Here is a 24,532-nt window from a genome sequence, read left to right on the forward strand (position 1 = left end):
GTCCTCATCAATAATTCATTGCTGACCAGTGTAAAATTCTTTTGAAGACTAATTGTAAGGGTGTTTCCATCTCTAAGTATCATCAGTGTTTCTTTCCCTGGGAGAGATAGAGCGGGCAAGTCAATCATGATTGCATTTTGCTTCTCATTGGGAATAAGAGAAAAAGTCCCTGAGAGATCCGCTCCATTCCTGGTTGGCAGAGTCTCAGGGGAGAGGGTTGGTGAGAGACAAGAGGAGAGAGGAGTGAGGCTGTGGGGAGGGGGGTTTCTTTCTGAGCAGAGGTGATTGCATGATTGAGTTTTAATTTACCTCCAGTGCCTTCCACTGGAAGAACAAGTCAAACAGCTAGAGCCAAACTGAGGGCTTCAGAGGGAAGGGGGATGGGGGAATGGGATAGGCTGGTGATGGGTAGTAAGGAGGGCACGTATTGCATGGTGCACTGGGTGTTATATGCAACTAATGAATCATCGAACTTTACATCAGAAACCAGGGATGTACTGTATGGTGACTAACATAATATAATAAAATAAATATTAAAAGAAATATCAGCTAGAGCCAAGGACCAGGAATTCTTGTCCCTCTGACTCTTTTTACCATCTGTACAAGCAAATGGAGCCCTTTACACATCAGGTGCTTACGAAAGGAAAAGGGAGTTGATTTGGGGGTCCTGTGGGCAAAACAGTAAAAGAGTTTGTAAGAGATGGGCTGGTCATGAGCACCTTTAGGGTAATGACTGCCTGCTATCAGTTCCATGGGTGCATAATATTTTGTGTCAATATTGTTTCTGGGGGGGGGAATCTAGTTTTAATTACAAAGTGTCAACTTGTCTCATTCTAGCCATTGCTAGATCTTGCTGTAAGTTAGCTGTTTATATAAGCTACAGATGGGTTATTGTTCACTGCATCCTGAACTTGATGTAAGTTGTGAATGTTTAATTGTCAGTCTTTTTTTTCTCAGCATTTATAGGCACCTATAGCTTTTAAGGTTCTCTTCTCACTTTGATCCAGAAGTATTTAATTAATCTTTGCTCAATTAATGAAGATAGAAATGATCTGTATAATCATACTATGAGAAGATAAATAGAATCTCCTTATTCTCTTCCCTAATAATTTCTTCCTCTTCAGAAATTATTTTTTTCTATATAGGCCCAGAAATTGGTTTAGGAAAGAATTTTACCCTCTTCCTCTGCCCCCGCCCCCACCCCCGCCACTTTGCTTTTCTAGCTGCCCAGGAAGGGCCTGCCAATTTTAAGAGTTGTGTCCTCAATACCTAACACAGCATAAATGCCCAAGGGGTTTGTTAAAGAAAAAGTACATAGAAAGAAAGCATCAGAAACTCATACTGCTTTTTTCAGTTATTGTTCCTAGTATTTACATATCTCTCTCTTAGTTACAAGTTAGAATTCATTCATACGTTCAGTCAACAAATATTGATTGATTGATTGATTGATTGATTGATTGAGGGAGATGGGCATTTTTTCTGTTCTACATGGAGTTCACAGACCAGCAGAGAAAAGCCCACCATTAGGCAAGCAATTACAGTGTGATCGTGTATGAACAGCACATAACTGCAAAAATAGTAGTACCAATAAGTCTGTTTGGATTTCTCAACCTTGGCACTATTTACATTCTGGGCCAGAAAGTTATTTGTTGTGGGGCTTGTCCTGTCATTGTGGAATGTTCAGCCACATCCCTGTCCTCCATCCACTTGATGCCAATAGCATCATCCCCTAAAACCCTCAAAGTTGTGGCAACCAAAAATGTTTCCGGACATTGCCAAATGTCCCTGGTGGGAGGGGAGGGCAAAATAGCCTCTGGTTATGAACGACAATTTTAGAGGAATGACTCCCTCCAAAAATGAAATTATTCTAATATACCTGAAGTTTCTTAGCATGGCTCCAGGATTTTCACATTACAATTTTTCTTAAGAATATTTGACACATTTTGACTCTATTTTTGCTTTTAAAATTCATGCTTCTGTAATTTCTTTCCTGGTTTAAAAGGTAAATGTGGGCGACATCGTGAAGGCCTCAAATGGACAGTTCCTTCCTGCAGACATGGTTCTGATTTCTTCCAGGTTGGTTATGATAGTGGGCATTTAAGGAACTTTTTTTAAAAAAATATTTATTTATTTATTTTAGAGTGTGTGGGGGAAGGTCGCAGACCCGGACGGAGAGTCTCAAGCAGACTGTGCACTGAGCACGGAGCCCCCCTCAGGGCTGGATCTCATGACCCTGAGATCACAAGCTGAGCCCAAACCACCAGTCTGGCAGCTAACAGACTGCGCCACCCAAGCGCCCCCATTTAAGAAACTTTTATTCTGAATTAGAAATTTTAAGAAAACCAAAGGCCTTCCCTTCTCACCCCTTTCTCCATCCATCTCTCTATATTACAGATCAGCAAAGTTTTACTGCAAAGTAAAGTTGCAAAACCTGCCACTTTACTGTGAAAGGACTGATAGTAAATATTTTTAGCTTTGAGGGCCACGCAGAATCTGTTGCAGAATCAGAAGCAGCCATAGGCAATATGTAAACAAATAGGTGTGGCCGTGTTCCAATAAAACTTTATTTATAAAAAGAGGCAGGGCCTGGATTTAGCCTGTGGGCCATAGTTTACTGACTGCTGTTCTATACTTTCATTATCTTTAATTTCCCTGGACATATTTTCTTCTATCCAAATTGTTAGATTAATTCCATCCCTTCTATAATTTCCACAGATAGTCAGCAAAATTTTTAAATTTACGCTTATCGTATTTTAATCTCATGGCAATTCTGAGATGTTCCCATTCTTTAAACAAAGTGACTCACACAGAGAGTGATTTTTTTCAATACCATTAAGTGGGCTCGTGTGAGACCCACATTTAAAAACACAGCCCCTGTTCTTTTTGTAGAACTATACGGCTTTATTCATTGGCTGTTTTGGAGGAAACTTACACAGAACTCACCTACAATGGATATATCCTTTTGATTAGGTCATGTGTGACCACCTCTCTATGCTTCTATGCTCTATGCTCCCCTGGGGAGCTCAGTTGTCCCCTCCTTCATGTTCTCTGTAGGGAGAACATAGTCTGGGGAGTCTGTGGGTAAAGGTGGCTATAGTCATGAACACAGCTACATTTGACATGTTGGGTCAACTATTTACCTAGATCAAGTCATAATCATCTCAAAGTAATAAGGAAAAATGTTCCTAGACTTCTAGACACGCATCATCTTGGAGCATGGAGAGGTTTATTGGGAAGAGAGATTTGTTCTAGAGCATCGGGCTCCCTGCTCAGCAGGAAGCCTGCTTCTCCCTCTCCCACTCCCCCTGCTTGTGTTCCCTCTCTCGCTGCCTCTCTCTCTGTCAAATAAATAAGTAAAATCTTAAAAAAAAAAAAAAGAAAAGGGACTATAGGTCCTGCAAAGTCTAAAATATTAAAAAAATAAAAATAAAAAGAACTTGACAGTTACAATGCCTGGCTAGAAACTTTAAACTCTGGATATTTGTCTAAAAATTTACTTTATTTTTTTTATGATAATATTATTTTTTTTATTATATTATGTTAGTCACCATACAGTACATCCCTGGTTTTTGATGTAAAGTTCCATGATTCATTAGTTGCATATAACACCCAGTGCACCATGCAATATGTGCCCTCCTTACTAACTACTTTAATATCTAAAAGATTAGACATGGAGTATATATAGCTTCCAGCCATATCAAGGGGGGAGGGAATTATTTGAGAAAAAGGAAAAGCCCTCAAAAGTAAAAGAGTAGAAAAAAGGCAAAAAGAGGGAGAAATAGAATGCTTATAACAGGTAGTAGAATAAATAAAAATACAACATTAATGACAATTAAAGCAAATAGATTCCAGAAGTTAAAGAGAAGATTGTAAAATTGTCCAGTTATAGGTTTACAAGAATTTCACAAAACACAAGTGCTCAAGACTGAAATCAAAGGATGAAAAAATACACACAGAAAATAGTAAAGAAAACAAGGCCAGAAGAGATGATTTATAGACTTTGAGGCAAAAAGCATTACTTGAGATAAAGTATTATTGAAGAAAAAGAAAAAAAAGCCATTTTATAATAACAGTTTTAATTCATGGAGAAATAATATAGGTAAGCATAAAGAAAAAACTTAGACATCTACAAGAAATGTACAAACCCAACGTCATAGTGGGATGTTTCCATATTTGCTTTCAGGAATTGATCAAATGGAGAAAAAACTCAGTATGGAGGTAGAACTTTGAAAAGCACAATGACAACCTTGAAATAATGGCATGTACAGAAATTTTTGGTGTATTGTACCAAAAAGTGATACATACATAGTTTTCAGACACAATTAGGAATATTTGTTAAAATTGTTAGAACATAAGACAGAATGAAAAAATTCTAAGTGACTGGTAATCCATAGGCCACTTGCTCTGATCGCAATGCGATTAAGTCTGATATCAATAATAAAAAGATAACTAAGAACCTTATATATTGGAAATAAAACATGCCTCTAAACATTTCACGGATCAAGAGGCAATTGTAATGGAAATTGGAAAATTCTTAGATTTTAATCTGCTATGATACAGGTAAGTTGATAGACATTTTTAGCTCAAAATGCTTTCATTAAAAAAGAAAAAATGCCAAAAAAAAGAGCTAAAAATCTAGTCTAAGAAGTTAGCTACAGTAAAGAGAATAAACTCAAAGAAAGCAGGCATAAGGAAATGATAAAGAAAAGTAAATATTAATGAAAGAAAACAATGAAGAAGATCAAAATGGGCAAAACTTGCTTCTTAGAAAAAGACTAACAAATTAAAGTTCTGCTAAGATTAATCAGGGAAGAAAAGGAAAAGCACCAATACATAATATTTAAAAAATTGGAAAGTTGATATAATTATAAATGCATCAGAGATTAAAGAAATGAGAGAATCTTATAAAAATTTTATAATCATGTTTTATCATTTCAACGAAGTGCATAAATCCATAGAAAAATATAACTTAACAGGACTTATTCTAGACGATATCTAGAACCTGAATGGTTCTATAATCATTAAAGATATTACGTAAGTAATAAAAAAAAAAATCCCACAAAGAGAGTATCAGGACCAGGCATTGTAACTGTCAAATTCTATCACACACTCGATGTAGAGAAAATACCAATCTTCCAATAAACTGCTCAAAGAAATAGAAAGAAAGAATACCCTCTAACTTTCTGAGGCTGGCGTAACTTTGACACAAAAAATTAACAAAGACAGAATGATAAAGGCAATTTACAAGTCCATTTTGTTGCTAATTTTAATATAAAAACCTTAAAACCCAACAATACAAAAGATGGTAATATGTAATGATCAAACAGGGTTCATCACAGGAATGTAATTTGTTTTTATAATAAGGAGTCTGACTCTATTTTTGGATGTTTGCTGACAACTTTTTTTTTTTTAAGATTTTATTTATTCATTTGAGACACAGAGATACAGAGAGAGAGAGAGAGAGAGAGAGAGAGCATGAGCAGGGGAGAGGGAGAAGCAGGCTCCCTGCCAAGGGACTCAATCCCAGGACCCCAGGATCATGACCCAAGCCGAAGGCAGACACTTAACCATCTGAGCCACCCAGGTGCCCCATTTGCTGACAACTTTTAAACCTCCTTTCTACTTCCCCTTCTGCCACAATTCTGGGCTGATTGATAGGAAAGCCTCCGTGTTCCCTCCTTTGGCACCTTGTAAATAATAAACCTTCCCACCCTTTTGGTGTGTTGGTAACATCATCATTTTTGACGCTCAAACCAAATCTTGTGGCGGGGGTGGGGGTTGATCTGCTTCTGAAGGGTGACCACAACAGTTTCCTGATTAGGAAATGAAAGAATGCATTTTAGTGCATTTTTACTTTAGTAGATTAAAAGCTAAAAAAAAACATGATTATATCAATAGGAGCATTTCAAAATATGCAACATCCATTTGCGATAAAAAACTCCTAGAAAACTACCAAAAAAAGGGAACTATCTTAACCCTATCAAAGAAAAAAACTGGTATATATGGAGGAGAAAAAAAGAATAAAATTCTCATTTTTTGTAGATGATATCATTGTGTACATAACCCCCCAAATATTTATAGATTATAAGTGATCAATATATTGCTTAGTGATACACACAAATGTAGTAATGAAATTATACAGAAAAGGAAATGATTATCACAAATATTAATATAATAGTTACCTCTGGGAGGAAGAGAGGAAAATGCAGTTGGGGGGCTTTTCAGGTACTAAAAATTGTGAATTTTTTGTCTTGTAATATATATAGCAATAAAACAGTATTTTCTCAAAATATAAACATTCATTCTATAAATCCTTTTGGATCTATGATCTATTTCATATAAAAAATAATATTGTTATTTTTTAAATCTGTAAGAGATATATAAAAATTTACTAAAATTTACTTTCTTTGATAAATTAGTCTTCTATATTAAAAATATTTTAAAAGTATGTACCACCTTTATTGGCCCTAGGTATGCATATCTCATGATCAAATTTAGAGACAAAATTTTTAAAAATAGCGGCTATTGATCTAATGGAAAAGCTTTATCATTTGGAACAGATCTTTTCTATTTGTGTTCTTGGTTCTCACTTCTCTCAGAAAAGAAAAAGAACTTATGTTTCCTACATGGTGGTTGTAAAAATAGAAAGATAAGAAGAGTGAAAATTGATGGGTTAGCCTGGTGGTGGGTATTAAGGAGGGCATGTGTTGTAATGAGCAGTGGGTGTTATATGCAAATAATGAATCATGGAACACTACATCAAAAACTAATGATGTACTGTATGGTGACTAACTAATTAAAAAAAAAAAGAAGAGTGAAAATATGCTTTGAAAGTAGAAACAGCAGTACAAAGTTCTAAGCCAATCAGGGCTTGAACAAAATCAGGGTAGTATGAGTGCTACTCATACTGAGTACATTAGAGTATTTCAAATTTGGAAGAAGAGTTTCACAGGTTTTATAAAAATTTTAATTTTTTAGAATAGATAATTCACACATGTGTTTCAAGTTTTAAAAGGCAGGAAAAGACATCCAGTGACCTCTCCCTCCCTCCTGTTTCCCTGCCATCAGACACTCAGTGCTACTATGTTCCCGTGTCTATTTCCAGGGATCTTTTATGTTTATAGACAAATACTCTACCTATGTTCCCCCCTTGTATTCTTCAAACTTTAAGTTTTCATTTATAAATTTATCTAGAATGTCTTCTTTTTGTAGTCTTTTTAAGGTATAAAGTTAAGGTTATTAATTTGAGATTTTTCTCTTTAATTTTTTTTAGAATAGAGGCATTTACAGCTATAAATTTAACTCTAAGCACTGTTTCAGTTGTATCCCATAGGTCTTGGTATGTGGTATCTTAACTCTCATCCTCCATTTTTTTAACTTCCCTTTTTATTTCTTTTTGACCCATTGGTTATTTAGTATTGTGTTCTTTAAATTCCACTTATTTGGGAATTCCCCAAATTTATTTCCCTGTTAACTTCCAATTTCATCCTATTGTGAGCAAAGAATGTACTTTGTATGATTTCAATCCTTTATATTTATTGAGGCTTTTTGTATGGTTCAACATATGATAGATCCTGGTGAATGTTTAATAGGCACTTGAAAAGAGTGTGTATTTTTCCAGTGCTTTCCATATCATCCTTGTGCCTTCTATCCTACAAGGTCTCTTTTCTTTTCTTTTTCTTTTTTCTTTTTTTTTTTCAAGATTTATTTATTTGAGGGAGAGAAAGAGAGAGCAGGTGGAGGGGCAGGGAGAGGCAGAGAAAATCTCAAGCAGACTCTGCACTGAGTGCAAAACCCAATGTGGAGCTCTATCTCGTGACTCTGAGATCGTGATCTGAGCCAAAACCAAGAGTCGGATACTTAACTGACTGTGCACCCAGGCTCCCTGATCCGCCAAAGTTTCTGCTGAGAAATGATTTATATCATCTGTTGAAAGTGGTGTGTAGCTTTTCCCTGTTGCTTTCCAGATTTTCTCTTTGTCTTTAACTTTACACAGTTTGATTATTATTTGTCTAGGTGTGGTTTCTTTGAGAATATTTTATGTGAAGGCTTATTTTGTTGAGCTTCTTGGATGTGTAGATTAATGCTCTTCATCAAATTTGGGAAGTTTTGGGGAATCATTTCTTTAAATATTTTTTCTGTCCCTTTCTCAATTCTCCTTTTGGGACTCCCATTATATAATATATTATATTGTACGTTGGTACATTTTTTGTGTCCCACAGGTCTCTGAGGCTCTGTTTATTTTCCTGTATTCTTTTGAATTTTTGTTTCTTAGACTGAGTTATCTCAGTGGATCTATCTTCAAATTTGAGTCTTCTGCCTGCTCAAATCTGAGCAATGAATTTTTCATTTCAGTTATTGTACTTTTCAACCCCAAATTTCTATTTGGTTTCTTTTTTATCATTTCTATTTCTTTCTTGATATTCTCTACTTGATGGGACATGTTCTAATATGTTATTTCTTTTACCATAGTTTCCTTTAGCTATCTGAACATATTTAGCATACCTGATTTACATCTTTTTCTAGTAAGGTCGTGTCTGGATTTGCTCAGGGATACTTTCTTTGATTGCTTTTTAATCTGTGTATGGGTCATACTTACTTGCTTCTCATGGTTTTCATGTCTCATGGTTTTCATGTCTCATGGTTTTTTGTTGAAAATTAAACATCTTAAATAATATAATGTAGCATCTCTGGAAATCAGATTATCTCTCTCTCTAGGATTTATTTAAAAAAAATTTTTTTTAAGTAGGCTACCTGCCCAGCATTGAGCCGAATGCAGGGCTTGAACTCATGACCCTGAGATGAAAACCTGAGCTGAGATCAAGATTTGGATGCTTAACCGACTGAGCCACCCAGGCACCACATCCAGGATTTATTTTTGTTGCTTTTCATTACACGTTTTTCTTTTAGGTCCTTTAGTTAGTCTATTGTTTCCCCTAACTAGTATACATCACCTCAGACAGCTGCAACATTAAAACATTTTCCTGTAAATGTTCTCAATAAATGTTTCCCCTATCCCTGCCACTGTTTACTCAGGATTTTAGCACTGGGTAAGCTCTGGGTCAGGTCAAATAAAAACAAGTTCTTCAAGTGGGACCTTCCAGAGCCATCAGATAGGTGAAATAATGACTTCCTGGGAACAAGGCTTTGAAAGATGTCTTGCTCTTTCATGCTCTCTTAGTACTGGGAATATGGACTATTTTTTTTTTTAAAGCTGCCACTGAGCCAAAAGCAATAGGTGGGATTAGGGCAAGTTAAAATATTACAAAGCTCACTTTTTTAAAAAAACAATATTCAGCTTTTTTTTTCTTGAATAAAATCTCCTGGGGTTGATGTAAGTATTTAGTTAATTTTCAAAGTTCTGAAAAAGTTGATTCTCCTAATTTTTGCCATTTATCTCATTGTTTTATGGAAGAGAAAGTTTTTGGAAGTTCTTACTTTGTTATATCACTGGCATTTTTAATGAAGATATGTTTTTATTTTGGGGGTATATGGTCTTGGCTGGCAAAATTGATACAGACTGTTTTACTTTAAACTTGATATTCAGTAAATGAGATACAGTCAAAAGAGTAAGACTGAAATCAAGACTAAGTAAACTTTAATGACAATTTTTGTTATTCTTTGTAGCATATCTCCCCAAACAATTAATTTTCATGAGTAAATTGGATTTGGCATGGAGTAAAATCTGGCAAGGCAAATCTTCATTAATTCAGTGTCTTGATTTCTTGACTGGTAAGGTTAGATAGAAATAGAGAAGGCCAAGTGCAGTGTTTGTCTGAGAGCCTCTGCTCTGTCCAGAGTTATCCTAAAGATTTTACCCTCATTATAAAGGCCATAAAGGGGCACCTGGGTGGCTCAGTCTGCTAAGCGTCTGTCTTTGGCTCAGGTCATGATCTCAGGGTCCTGGGATTGAGCGCCACATTGGGCTCCCTGCTCAGTAGAGAGTCTGCTTCTCTCTCTCCTGCTGCCCCCCACCCCCAGCTCAGGCTTTCGCTCTCCTCACTCTCTCAAATAAATACATAAAATCTTTTTAAGAAAATATAAAAGCCATAGAGCCTGAGGCATGGGGAACTACAATGGACCCATTTTAGAAAATAACAGAATTTTAGGTTTGACCTTAGTTGTGACACTGGTCTGTTCTGAGCTATATAACATCTCCTGTTCACCCTCTGCCATTTCTCTTTCTGGGATTAAAGAGTAATCACAGGCTTTGTAAGGGTAGAAAGTTTTCTACTACAAGATGAATTTCAGGCTGGTAGTATCAGACTGCTAATTTCTCCTCAAAAAGTAATTGTAGTTCTTTCACTTTTGAACAGTCCTTTCAGCTGTTGAAGTAGGTCCCATTTCATTGTTGACATTATTGGGGAATTAATTTTTGGAGAGGTGTTAATTCAATATCATTTGCTTTATTTTCCTTAGTGAACCTCAAGTAACTTGTTATGTTGCAACATCTAATCTGGATGGGGAGACAAATCTAAAAATACGGCAGGTAAAGACACGTTTTTAAATCTTAATTTTGTGCCCAGGCCCGCAATGTCTAGTTTTGTCAGGTACCAGTTATTTTATTTTTCATGAAGAACAGTATGTCACTACTGTTGGATAGATATAATTCATCCTCACCAGTTATTTAGAGGGTGCTTTAAAAAAATAAGTAGGAACTAGATGGTATGGCACTAGTGCAAGAAAAAAAATGTCCTATAAAATTCAGGTCATATAGAGGATAACATGCCTTTGTGCATATTATTTTAAGAATATTTTTGTTAGTGCTTTGGGGAGAAAACTGTCATGATAAATATCATAACTAGATTAAAGGGATATAAATGAGCTCTGAGTGTATATACCACTGCTTTTTAAGGTATCGTTTGAATTTCAGAGTAAGTTGTGATAACAAATGGAAGGAGATAGTTTTCCAATTAACTTCCTATTAATGGAAAAAAGACAATGTTTAAGATAATTAAGTCTTTGTTTTATCACTTTGCTTTGGTAAGGAAGTCCCTGAATTTACATTTGACTATTTACATGTCTGCTAATCTTTTTCACAAACTTTAATTTGATTGAAAATGAGAAAAACATATTTAGAATTTATTAAAGTAATATATCAACTTTGTAAAAATAATACAAATAATACAGAAACTTAGTCTATTAAACCTTATCTCCACCTTCCAAATCCCACCTTTATTCCCAGTACTAATTGTTGTAATAGTTTGGTGGTACTTTCTGGATTTTTAAAAATGCAATTATAGACTTCTGTTTCAGGGGAAATGAAGTAGGCATACTTTCTTCTATTTTTCCTGCTAAGTACAACTAAAAACTTTGGACATTATACAGAAAACAAATATGAGAAGACACTGAAAGAGTGATAAAAGACGGTAGATTGTGGGACCTTGGAACCCAGGGAACAACATGGTGTTGAGTTCCCTGGGGTTTTCCTTTTGTCATCTATACCAGGCTTGGAATTGAAGAAACCAAAAACCCAGAAAAACCAATGGACACAGACAAAAAAATGCCCCAACAAAAGCCTTCTTTCTCTAGTCAAATGATCAGGAAAGGGGCAGCCACCAAGACAGAAAGTTTGAGACAATGGTCACTCTACCCCAGACAAACACCAGAGTAAAAATTTGGCCCCACTCCCGCCTATGCCAGCAAAGGTTGAGTGCAGGGCCTAGTATTTCACCCTTCCCCAGCTGTAATGAGGTACCCAACTCCCCAATAAGGATGGTGTCAGAGAAACTAAGTAGGAAGCCAAGACTTTCATTTTGTAATAATGATGGTAATAAGGCCTTCCTCTCTTTTCACTGTGTCAGGGAAGACTACATGGATAGCAGTAATAAGGCACTCCAACCCCTTCAATCCAGGGAGGTAATGATGGAGGCCTACAGGAGAGCCAGAACGCCCATTCTGCCTTCTGCCCAGTTGTAACAAGGAGCCCCTCCATTTGGTTGTCAACAGAGGCCAAGTGTGCAACCTGCCTTTCTGTCCCCCATCTTGCCATAATGAGGCAACATCCCCCTGCCGTCAGAGTAGTATCAGAAGAAGCCACCTAACACAGAAAGTTTAAATCATATCCAGATCTTATAATACCCCAAATATCCAGATTTCAATAAAGAGCCACTCATTATGCCAAAAACCAGGAGGATCTCAAACTCAGTGAAAAAAAGACAACCGACTAATGCTAACATGAAGATAATGAGATGTTAGAATTATCTGACAGAGATTTTAAAGGATCCATCAGGAAAAAAGCTTCAATAGCAACTACAAACTTGCTTGAAACAAATGGAAGTGTAAAAAGTCTCAACAAAGAAACAGAATCTCAGAAAGCAGTAGAAGACTTAAAGATGACCCAGACTTAAAAGTACAATAAGTACTTAAGGCATCAAAAACTCTCAAGGAATGAGCTTAACAGCAGAATAGAAGGGACAGAGGAAAGAATCCATGAATTGAAAGATAAAACAACAGAAATTTTCCAATTGAACAGCAGAGATATTGGCTGAAAAAGAAATAAACAGAACTTCAGAGACCTGTGGGCATATAACCAAAGAGCTAACGTTCATGACGTGAGACGCTGGAGGAGAAGAAAGGGTGGAACTGAAAAACTACTAGAAGAAACAGTGGCTACAACTTCACGAATTTGCAAAAAGACATAAACTACAAATTTAAGAAGCCGAGCAAGCCGAAAAGGATAGACCCAAAGAATCCAAACCAAGACACATCATAGTAAATCTTCTGGAAACAAGAAAAAAAAATATTTTAAAGCAGTGAGAGAAAAAGGACCCTGCTTACAGGGGAAAGACCCTTTGTATAACATCAGATCTGTCATTAAAACCCATGGAGGTCAGAAAGAAATGGCATAACATATTTAAAATGCTGATAGAGAAGAACTATCAGCCCAGAATCATGTATCCAGCAAAAACATTTTTCAAGAATGAAGAGAGAATCAAAACATTCTCAACTGAAGGAAAAAGAACAGAATTTGTTGCCATAAGGCCCACTGTAAAAGAATGGCTAAAGGAAAGTCTTGAAACAGAAAGGAAACCATAAAAAAGGAAAATAACGAAGAGGGAAGAAAGAACATGATAAGCAAAAATAAGGCTAAATACAGTAAGCTTTTTTTGCTTCCTCTTGAGTTTCCTAACTTATGTTTGATGGTTGAAGCAAAAATCATAAAATTATCTAATATGGTTATAAATGTGTGAGAGAAAATATGTAAGCTATATAACAGGGGAGGGTAAAGAGACAAAACGAAGCAAGGCTTCTATATTTAAATTTGTAAAATGATGATACAAATAAACTGTGAGAAGTTGCTTATAAATAATGTAAACCTGGAGGAGCCACTACAATAGTTATACAAAGGAAGACACTGAAAAACACTATCAGTAAATCAAAATGGAATCCTAAAAAATGTTCAAGTAACCCAAAGGAAAGCAGGGAAAGGCAAAAAGCAAAACCAGAGAGGACAAACAAAAAAAAATCAATAGTTCTATCAAGTGTAAATGCTATTAATATGCCATTAAGTATTGGATTAAAGTAATAACTAGTGGATTAAAAACATGATCCAACTATATGCTGCCTATTCAAAACACATTTTAATTACAATGGTATAGGCAGGTTAAAAGTAAAAAGATGGGGGTGCTTCAGTGGCTCAGTCCATTAAGCATCTGCCTTCGGCTCAAGTCATGATCCCAGGATCTAGGATCCAGCCCCACGTGGGGCTCCCTGCTCACCTGGGAGCCTACTTCTCCCTCTCCCTCTGCCTCTTCCCCCTGCTTGTGCTCCCTCTCTCTCCCTTTTAAATAGATAACATCTTTTTAAAAAAGTAAAAATATATCATGTAAAGATTAATTAAAAGAAATCAGGAATGGCTATATTAATAACAGATCAAGTAGACATTAGAGCAAATGAAATTGCTGGAGACAGAAAGGAACATTTTTTTTTTATCATTATGCGATGATAAGAGAGTCAACCCGCCAATAAGACATAGCAATGCTAATGTGTGTATACATCAAAAAACAGAACTGCAAATATGTGAAGCCTAAAGTGATGGAACTTAAAAGATAAATAAACAAATCCGCATTTGTAATTGGGGACTTCAGCAACCCTCTCTCATTAATAGACAGAACAACTAGATAGAAAATTCTCAAAGATACAGAACTATATGCCATTAATCAACAGGATCTGTTTGATATTTATACAACATTTAACAATACCCAACAAAAGAAAGACACACGTTCTTTTCAGTGCACAAGGAATATACATCAAGATAGACAATACCTGTGTCATAAAACAAGCCTCATAAAATTAAAAGAATTGAAGCCATGGAGAATGTGTTCTCTAACCACGGTGGAATAAAGCTGGAAATCAGTGACAAAGATAACAGGAAAACCTACAAACACTTGAAAAAGGCAAATTGAATATTCCAATAACTACTAAGGAAATTGAATTTATAATTTAAAAACTCCCCCAAAAGAAATCTCAAGACCCAGGTGGTTTCACTGGAGATTTCTAACAAACATATGAAGAAAAATTAACATACAGTCTCCTCTAGAAAACAGAAGAGGAGGGAACACTTCCCAACTCATTTTATGAAGTTGTTTTATTACCCTGATACTGAAACCAGACAGAGACAGTGAAAAACAAACAAACAAACAAGAAAACCAGTCCAATATCCCTCATGGGTATAGACACCCAAATTCTTTAAAAGTATTAGTAAGTAGAATTCAGCAATATATGAAAAGAATTATACAGGTTTATTCCATGTATTCAAGGCTTGTTTAGTAATTGACAATCAATCCATATAATCCGCCATTTTAGGCTAAAGAAGAAAAATCACATGATAATATCAATAAATGAAGGAAAAGCACCTGACAAAATCAGTGTCGATTCATGACAAAAACTTAGAAAATTTAGAAATAGAAGGGAATATTCTCAATTTGGTAAAGAACATCTACAAAAAATCTTAGAGGTAATATTAAAATATAAGGGGGTGGGGGAATGGGATAGTCTGGTGATGGGTATTAAGGAGGGCACATATTGCATGGTGCACTGGGTGTTATACGCAAATAATGAATCATGGAACTTTACATCAAAAACTAGGGATGTACTATATGGTGACTAACATAATAAAAAATACTATTAAAAAATAATAAATAAAATAAAATATAAGTGGTAAAGACTAAATGCATTCCCCCTGAGATGGGGAACAGGCAAGGATATCTGCTCTCACTACTCTTGTTCACATAGCACTGGAAGAGGTAGAAAGTACATTAAGAAGAAAACAAGGCATATAGATTGGAAGGGAAGTAATAAGACTGTCTCTATTTGATTTTGACATAGTTGTCTACATAGAGAAGTTGTCTACCTAGATTCCCAAGGAATCTAAAATAAAATGAAATAATGTGTTTTTGGCAAGGATATAGGATACCAGATAAACATACAAAACCACTTTTATTTCTGTGTAGTAGCAATAAATATGTGGACCCTGAAATTAACAACACAGTATGGGGCACCTGGTTGGCTCGGTTGGTCAAGCATCTGCTTTCAGCTCAGGTGCTGATCCCAGGATCCTGGGATTGAGCCCCTCGCCTGACTCCCTGCTCAGCAGGGAGTCTGCTTCTCCCTCTCCCTCTGCTCCTCCACCCACTCCTGCTCATGTGCATAAAATCTTTTAAAAAATACAGTATCATTTGTAAGTGCTCAAAATATGAATTCGGGGGCACCTGGGTGGCACAGTTGGGTAAGTGTCTGACTCTTGGTTTTGGCTCAGGTCATGATCTTGGGGTTGTGAGATTGAGCCCAGCATAGGGCTCTGCACTTGGTGCAGAGTCTGCTTGAGACTCTCTCTCTCCCTCTCCTTCTGCCCCTGCGCTTTCTCTCTCTCTCTCTAAGATAAATAAATCTTTTAAAAAATTTGAATTAGGTGTAAATCTAGCAATATAGACAGGATCTGTATGCTGAAAATTTCATTACCATGTTGATGAAAGAAGTTAAAGAGCTAGATAAATGGAGAGATAAACAGTGTTCACGGATTGGAAGACTCAACGCAATAAGGATGTTAATTCTCCCCCAATTGACATACAGGTTTAACACGACTCCTATGAAAATACCAGTGAGATATTTGTAGAGATAGATGAGCTTATCCTAAAATATGCACAGAAAGGCCAAGAAACTATAATAGCGAAAACAATTTTGAAAAGCAGCATAAGATGGAAGGAATAAATCCACCTGATTCACGTCATTCTATGACTACAATAATCAAGACTGTGTAGTTTTGGTAAAGGGATAGACACACAGCTCAATGTAGCAGAAAAGACAACCCAGGAATAGAACTACACAAATATGCCCAAATGATTTTGTCAAAGGAACAAAAGCAATTCATTGGAGGAAGGATAACCTTTTCAACAGACGGTGCTGGAGCAACTGTCTGTTCACAGGCAAAAAAACAAATGAAAAAAACCCTTGACCTAAGTCTCATACTTTATGTAAAAGTTAACTAATAATTTATCACAATTTAAATGTAAAATGTAAAACTATAAAACTTTCAGGAAAAAAATTGGGGAAAAAATCTTCAGAATTTAGAGTAGGCCACGATTTTTTGGAATCAATACTAAAAACGTGATCCAGAAAAGGAAAAATTGATAAATTGGACCTCGTCAAAACGAAAAGCTTTTGCTTTTGAAGACGATGAAAAGACAAGCTGAAAATTGGGAGAAAATACCTGCAAACCACATACCTGACGAAGGTGGAATATATAAAGAACCCACAAAACTCTGCGGAAAGAAAAAAAAAAGCCGAACCAAACAGTTCAAAAAGAGACATTTCACAGAACAGAGTATATAAATGGCAAATAAGCACATGAAGACATTTTCTACACCATTAGCCATTAGGGAAATGCAAATGAAAATCAAAATGAAGTGTTACTACACACCTGTCAGAATGGCCAAAATTAAAAATAGTTCCAACACCAAATGTAGGTAAGGATGTGGAGACACTGGATCATTCAAACACAATGGATGGGAATATAAAATGATACAGCCACCTGGGAAAACATTTTGGCACTTTTGTATAAAATTAAACATGTAAATCTTATATTATGCAGTAATTGTTAATATCCCAGAGAGATGACAACTTATGTTCACAGGACAACCTTTATGCAAATATTTATAGAAACTTTATTAGCAATAGCCAGCGGTCCTCTAGTGAGTGAATGTTTAACTATGATACATCTATACTTATTTTTGTTTATTGATCTTAAATCCAGCCACCTTACTAAACTCTCTTACACATTTTTATGATTTTTAAGTGAAGCAGATAGGATTTTTTAGTAATAAATTCTTTCTTTAAAAGTTGGTTCATTTTTGGTGTTTACTTTTCAGTAATCATACCTAATTTCTTTTTTCCCTAGTCTTATGGCATTACCCAGAAACTTCTGAGAAGTTGCAAATAAATTTAGTGATAGAACCTAGTTTCTTCTTGATCCTGACTAACATGGACATGCTTTAATATTTTATAGTTAAGTGTAAATAGTTGCTTTTGTTTGGTTTTACCAAATTTGTGAAGTTTTGTTAAGAATTTTATTTTTCTAGAATGCATTTTAAGCTTTTTACTAATTTTTTCAGCCTCTATTGATATGATTGTGCTTTTTCTTTTATTTTTAAAAAAGATTTTATTTATTTATTTGACAGAGAGCACACAAGCAGGGGGAGCATCAGGCAGAGGGAGAAGGAGAAACAGGGAGAGGGAGAAACAGGCAGAGGGAGAAGGAGGCTCCCCACAAAGCAAGGAGCCCAATGCAGAGCTGGATCCCAGGACCCTGGGGTCATGACCTGAGTGGAAGGCAGGCCCTTAACCCACTGAGCCACACAGGCACTCTGATAATGCTTTTTCTTTTTTAATTCATTAACATATCACTCTTGAGCATCTGTTTTTTGAGCTTACTGGTAATACATATTTTCTTTTTCTGGGAAAGATTTGTTCATGTTTGTTCATTTTTCTATTGGGATATTTATATTTTTATTGGTTTGTAGGACTTCTTTACATATTTTTCATACTAATTCTTTGTCAGTGATATGTATTATAAATGTCTAGACGACATTTAATGTCTAGAAGACATTAATGTCTAGAAGTTACCCAGTTGGTAACTTGCTCTTATACTTTCTTTAAGGCATCTTTTGATTAACAGAAGTTCATCCCAGACTGTTTCAATGTATGTTTCTGAGTGTCAAAACTTCCAAGACATTGTTTGCATGCCTGAGAAATTTGCGTTAAACTTTCACATTTGTTTGATATTTGGGAAGATATAACATTCTGAATTTAAAGGTCTTTTATTCAGAGAAATAAAAATAAAAATTCACTGTCTTCCTATGTCTTGTATTGTTGTTAAAAAGACTGATAGCAATTTGATTCTTGTGCTTCTGTCTATGTCCATACCGCCCTGAACGCGCCCCATCTCATCTGATTCTGTTCTCCTAATGATGATCTGGTTTTTCTCTCCGGAAAGTTGAGATCATCTTATTGCAATGAGACATTCTCTAGATCAGTGTTTCTCCAAATGTGATTCCTGAACCAGCACAATCACCATTCTTTAGGAAATGCAAATTCTAGTGACCGGCCCCAGACCTACTGAATAAAAAAACCTTGGGGGTGCATCTCAGCAATCTGTATTTTAACAAGACTTCCAGGTGAATCTGATGCATGCAAATCAGGAGATGCGAAATCTAGATCCTTGCGACTCTTAAGTGTGGTCCAGAGTTCAGCATTATCAGCTACAGCCGTAAATGTATCAAACATGACATGATGTTTGGTTATAGTGACGACACTTCCAAAAATGTTTTTTTCATATAGAGATGATGAAAACTTCACTTTCCTACTTCTCTCAACTTTATTAAAATTATTTGCCAAATGCTGTTATGGCAAAGTTTTCTTTAGCAGTTTATGTTAAAGTTTGATGTACATTAGTTATTACCTGATAAGTGCAGTACATTTTTAGACCCTGATTTTCATAATTTTCTTTCATTAACTACTAGAAACATTGGACTTTGCCATTAAAATTTAATTTTCATATTTTTTAACTTTGACTTTATTTTACAGGCTTTGTTAGCAACAGCTGAAATGCAAACAGAAAAACAATTGTCAAGCCTATCTGGAAAAATAGAATGTGAAGGACCTAATCGTCATTTCAATACCTTCACTGGAACCTTGTATCTAAATGGTGAAAGGTATCATCTTTCACTTCTGAAAACTTTTTTTTAATGGAACATAAAAAATGGTGGTTTTTATTCTTTTGGTTGATAACATTTTAAAGCTTTATACTTTTTCATTTTTTACTTGATTTTGAAATACCTGGGGTATCAATATATTGTGTTAAAAATAGGAATTCTTAAGTATAGGAGGAACGTGTAGGGCATTTTCTTAATCAGTGTACCTGCAAATGGAAGGACGAGAGAGGTCAGGTGCAAGTTCTCGTTGCAGACAAGCACTTAGCACATCCCCTGGGGTAAATTAGTGGGAAGAATAAGGTTTTGAAAGTCATTCAAGAAGAGAAGCCACTAAGGATTCTGTTTGATAAGGATGAAGGATTTTTCCTAATTTCTACCCCCCTTGTACTTAGCTTCCACTTAAGACTTTTACAGAAACATCTTTTTTATAGTGAGTTGGTCATGCGTGAGGGGAGGACAAGTAAATATGGCAGCCTGAGCTTGCTTTGTGTGCTCTGAGTGACCATAGGTAATCGTTTCTACAGATTACCAAGTTGGCACACAAGTACTTAATTCTCCACCTAATCTTCCTAGACAATAAGTTTTCTAGTCACCCTAGGTATAAGAGAGATTTTTCTCTCTCAAATTTCAGTCGACGTACTTTTGGGTTAGTGAGAAATGGATGATAAAACATGGTTTTTCCATGCTCTTTTAGAAGGAGGTACTTTCTATGAAGACACATTTGTTTTTATTGCTATTTTCCCCCAAAGTTGAACTTGACAAAAGGAAATATATATAAGGCGAAAGCTTAGGCTTGCTTTACATTGTGAAAAGAAAAGAAAAAACTTTTTGGTTAATTTATAAACGCTGTTCTTTATTTTTAGCCCTGTTCCAATTGGGCCCGATCAAGTCTTGCTAAGAGGTACACAACTTAAAAATACTCAGTGGATCCTTGGCATAGTTGTTTACACTGGATTTGAAACGAAATTCATGCAGGTAAAATAATTTGTGATGACAGATAGTATTGCCTCCAATTTTTTCTTCTTTTAGAAGGTGAGGGACTTAGCATTTATCTCTTGAATTTAGAAAGCTTATTTTTGGGGGCACCTGGGTGGCTCAATTGGCTCAATTGGTTAATCATCTGCCTTTGGCTCAGGTCATGATCCCAGAGTTCTGGGATGGAGCCCCACACAGGGCTCCCTGATCAGCAGGGAGTCTGCTTCTCCTTCTCCTTCTGCCCCTCCTCCTATTCATGCTCTCTCTCTAAGGTAAATAAATAAAATCTTTTTTTTTTTTAAAGGAAGCTTATTTCTGTTTATTAACCTGAAGCTTGAAGGGAGGTCCATATTTCATTTTATTCTGTATGGCTCCCATTTATGATAAGATTATTTTGGCCAAAATGACATAAGAAGTTTTGTGTAAATACTCTCTCTTACTTACTCTCATGTACCATTCCTTTTAATCATCTTTCTTTCTTTTTTAAATTCTATATATAATGAACAAATATTTAATAATATGTGTACAGACACACACATAAATGTGCAGAGAACACTTTGTATTGGCAAAAATGGTATCAATCTGTACAGACTATTAGGTGAATTGCAATTTAAGACTTAAAATTACATTCTATATTAACATATGGAGGGGCTCCTGTGTCACTCCATCAGTTGAGGGTTGAGCATTGGATTCTTGATTTTGGCTCAGGTTAAGATCTCAGGGTCATTGTGGGATTGAGCCCTGCATTGGGCTCCACGCTTAGAGCAGAGTCTGCTTGAGATTTTCTCTCCCTCTCCCTCTGCCCCGCCTCCCACTTGTGTGCATGCGCTCTCTCTAAATACATAAATAAATAAATAAATAAATAAATAAATAAATAAATAAATCCTTAACATGTGGAAATGACATAGTTACATTAGAGAGTCTAGGGGAGAGAAACTATTATAAATATTGCTGCAGTGAACATGGATAGTTGCTTATTTTTCTACAGAAGATAAATCTCTAGCATTGAAATTGTTGAAACAAAAGGCAGCATATTTTTTAAAGCTTTTATTTAAATTCCAGTTGGGGGGGAGATGAGTGCGGGGATGGGTTGAAGAGGTGACAGGGATTAAGGAGGGCACTTGTTGCGATGAGCACCAGGTGTTGTATGGAAGTGTTGAATCACTACATTGTATGCCTGAAAATCAATTGCTGTCTTTCAAGAACCCCTTAGGACACTTTGTTTTGGAGTAGGAACTTTCTGCATGTTTATTATTCATGAGAAGTAACTTGACGATAAGTCTACCCATTATACATCTGCTAAAATACAACATTTGGCTTTGACTATTCCTTCTACAAATATATCTTTAGTACATATGTAATGCCAGACACTGTGCTAAGACCTTGGGGTGTAGAAGGCCTGCCCTTCAGTTATTTGCAATGTGTGAAGGAAGACAGTCAAAGTAACATAATAGCAAGAGGTCACTCGGGAGGGGTAAGTGTAGGACGCTCCGTATCTACATAGGAGCTCCATCCAACCTGATGTTGAGGCTGTGGTGGGGAAGTAGCATGGAAAGCAAGACCTGAAGGCCAAGTAGAACGCATGTAAGTGTCAAGGGCTTGGGGAGGTTCAGAAAGAAAGGGAGACAGGTAGGACAGCACCAGGCCAAGAATTGGCATGTGCCCAAGGGCCATTTGGGCAGTACAACTCAGTAAGACTGTCGTGTAAATGGCAGAGAAAAAAGGCATGGAATGGTGACAGACTAGTCTGAGGAAAGTTGGAGGCTGTACGACTGAAGACCTGGGTACATTTTCTTGCAAAGCTATGACTGGTCAGTGACATTTCACTGTTTGCTTCTCAGTTTCTTATCTCACTTTTCTTTTTCCTTCCATTCTTCCTGCCAGGGGATTGTACACTGCAATAACTCATTAATGTGTAAGATTTCCTTATACTCTGTATACTAGGAACCCCAGACTAAGAAACAATATAAACACAGTCTATCCCCAAATAGAAATTTGTATTTGGACAGGGAACCAAGGGCAACATAGAACACACATAATCATGATCCATGATTCAGTTGGAAAATGAGTGACCCTCAAGGAGTACACTTCAAATGATTGTGCTGTCTTACTTAATCGTCCCCCCAGTAATACAACACTGCATCTCAGATTTAAATGTCTGCTGTTCATGTAAGAAGCCCACTCCATTATCCTTGCAGTGTGGCTGGTCAGCGTTGCAGCTCATGAGAAAGTGCATCTCTATGATATTATTTTGTGGATATAAATCATTGCAGAAGTTTATTATACATGTTGATTGTGTCATTTCAGAATAACAGAAACCTCAAAGAGGGCTTTTTCATGACTTTAGGAAAGAAAGAACTAGTAAATGTCAATATTTCCTTACTGAAAGATTTTAAGTACAACACTCTTATTTGAAAACTGTTCTATACTGTATAACCTTTGAAGACATTGCTTACACAGGTTAACAAAACAGAAGGAATGACATGATTGCTTTGGAGATATTATACATAAGTGTGTGTGTGTGTGTGTGTGTATATATATATATAAATTACATGCACACACATGCACGGACATTCTCTAATAATAGGCTTAATGCAGTTAAACCTAGGATTTTAAAAAATCTTATGCTTTGTAAAAAAGTTGAGTAATTTAGAGTACTAACTCATATTTTCATAACTTACAGACTTTGAGGATTTATGCTTCTACATTTAAAAAAATGTAGAAATGGTAAACTTAATCTGGCAAAGTGTGATTGAAAAGTTAAATATCTATATCTGTATATATCTATATGCTTGCCCATTATATATTTCTATATTAAAAGTTAAATATACATACATTTAGCAATAGTTCAATAGAATTCTGCAAGCAATTATCAGAAATTTATGGGCAAATCTGAAATGCCAATAGAAAATTATTATTCGAAATTCTAACTGTATCCCTAACCCAGAGCTTTGGTTTCCATAAAATATGCATGTGTCAGAGCAATTATTGTACTGGTAAAAATCTTGAGTATTTTCCCAACGGACTCAGATGAAAGGTATCTTTCTATGGTTTTCAAACCAGAAATAATGCAGTAACCATAAATAGTAAATCCAACAAATTAGTAGGTCTTTTTCTTGGGGAAGGGGGGTTCCTGTAAAGAAGATCACTTAGACTGATTTACCACATTGATTTTTTTTTTAAACCCTAGAACTCTGGGGTGATAGATTGTGTGAATATGTTCTTTGTGAATTAGTAAAAAATGCTTCAAAGACTGAAGTGGAAAAGCCATGTCATTCAACAGTATGGCACATTTTAGTCTGGGTAGTTATTTGGCAAAAAAACATATTCTACTTTTCAACTGTTGGGATTTTTATCCTCTTCCTGCCATCAAAGTATTTATGCATGCTAATTCCTTTGACTGTTTTTCATTCTTTTTGGTGTGTGTACGTGTGCTATTATGCAGAATTCTATCAAATTGCCTCTCAAGAGATCAAATGTTGAGAAGGTGACCAATGTGCAGATCCTGGTGTTGTTCTGGCTGCTTCTGGCCATGTCCTTGGTGAGCTGTGTGGGAGCCATAGTCTGGCATGAATGGTATGGAGAAGGCATTTGGTACTTCAGGACGAAGGGTAAGTGTCCAAGGGTGGTAAGAAGCTACCATTTTGGGAGTTATAATGCTGTAACCCTGAGGATTAATGAGTTTAGAAACAATGTTTCCTTCTTAAGATTGTTCTGCCAGTTCCATATAATCTTGGCATTCTAGAATAAAGGAGAGGGAGCAGTCAAGGCGGAGGAATGAAACTGTGAGCCTGACAGATAAGACCCACATCTTCGCCTCTGCCACTTAGTCCCCAGAAGTTGAACAAGGCCTTTTACTTCTCTGAGTATGTCCTCCGTCATTTGAAAATGGTGATAATACTCACCTCACTGAGTTAGTACAGTACTCTGTGAACAATGAATGATGCCAAGAAAATGAGGACAAGGGGCCCTGAAAGGGATTCAGTGATTAAATTGACCAGAAGGTCAGTAAAAGATTTAAAGGTAAATTGATCCTTGGCATTAAAAGTTCAGTCTTTTTGTTGTTGTTGTTGCTTATGTCTTTCCATGTTTTCAGAATTAACCATCATACATTTTTCTGCCTTTTCTCATCTATCAGCTGAGGATTTAAAACTTTTCTAACTTCCCTTGAGAGGAACTGTCTAGGAGCATCTTAAAAATAAAGAAGCTAAGATAAAGACTTTGTAGATTGGATAAAAAAAATCAAAGATTCTTCTTATGCAATCTGGATTTCTAGATGGCACCTATCCAGTTTTTATCTCAAGCTTTTAGATTTTCAATGATTTTGAAAAAGTAATCTCAATTTA

At 36.0% G+C, this 24,532-nt stretch overlaps 1 protein-coding gene across 1 annotated transcript in view; it reads left to right on the top strand.

The window, feature by feature from the left end:
• The window catches only part of LOC123791812 (phospholipid-transporting ATPase IB-like), a 189,411-nt gene that overhangs the window by 21,454 nt on the left and 143,425 nt on the right, over positions 1 to 24,532 (top strand). The window contains exons 7-11 of the mRNA XM_087864917.1: positions 2,003 to 2,076; positions 10,420 to 10,489; positions 19,084 to 19,211; positions 20,075 to 20,186; positions 23,632 to 23,797. Of these exons, the coding sequence (XP_087721043.1) occupies positions 2,003 to 2,076; positions 10,420 to 10,489; positions 19,084 to 19,211; positions 20,075 to 20,186; positions 23,632 to 23,797 (550 nt within the window). The remainder of the gene's footprint in view (positions 1 to 2,002; positions 2,077 to 10,419; positions 10,490 to 19,083; positions 19,212 to 20,074; positions 20,187 to 23,631; positions 23,798 to 24,532) is intronic.

This window comes from Ursus americanus, chromosome 10 (assembly GCF_024610735.1).
Source record: "Ursus americanus isolate L20-20 chromosome 10, mUrsAme1.1.p, whole genome shotgun sequence".
Classification (NCBI taxonomy): Eukaryota; Metazoa; Chordata; class Mammalia; order Carnivora; family Ursidae; genus Ursus; species Ursus americanus.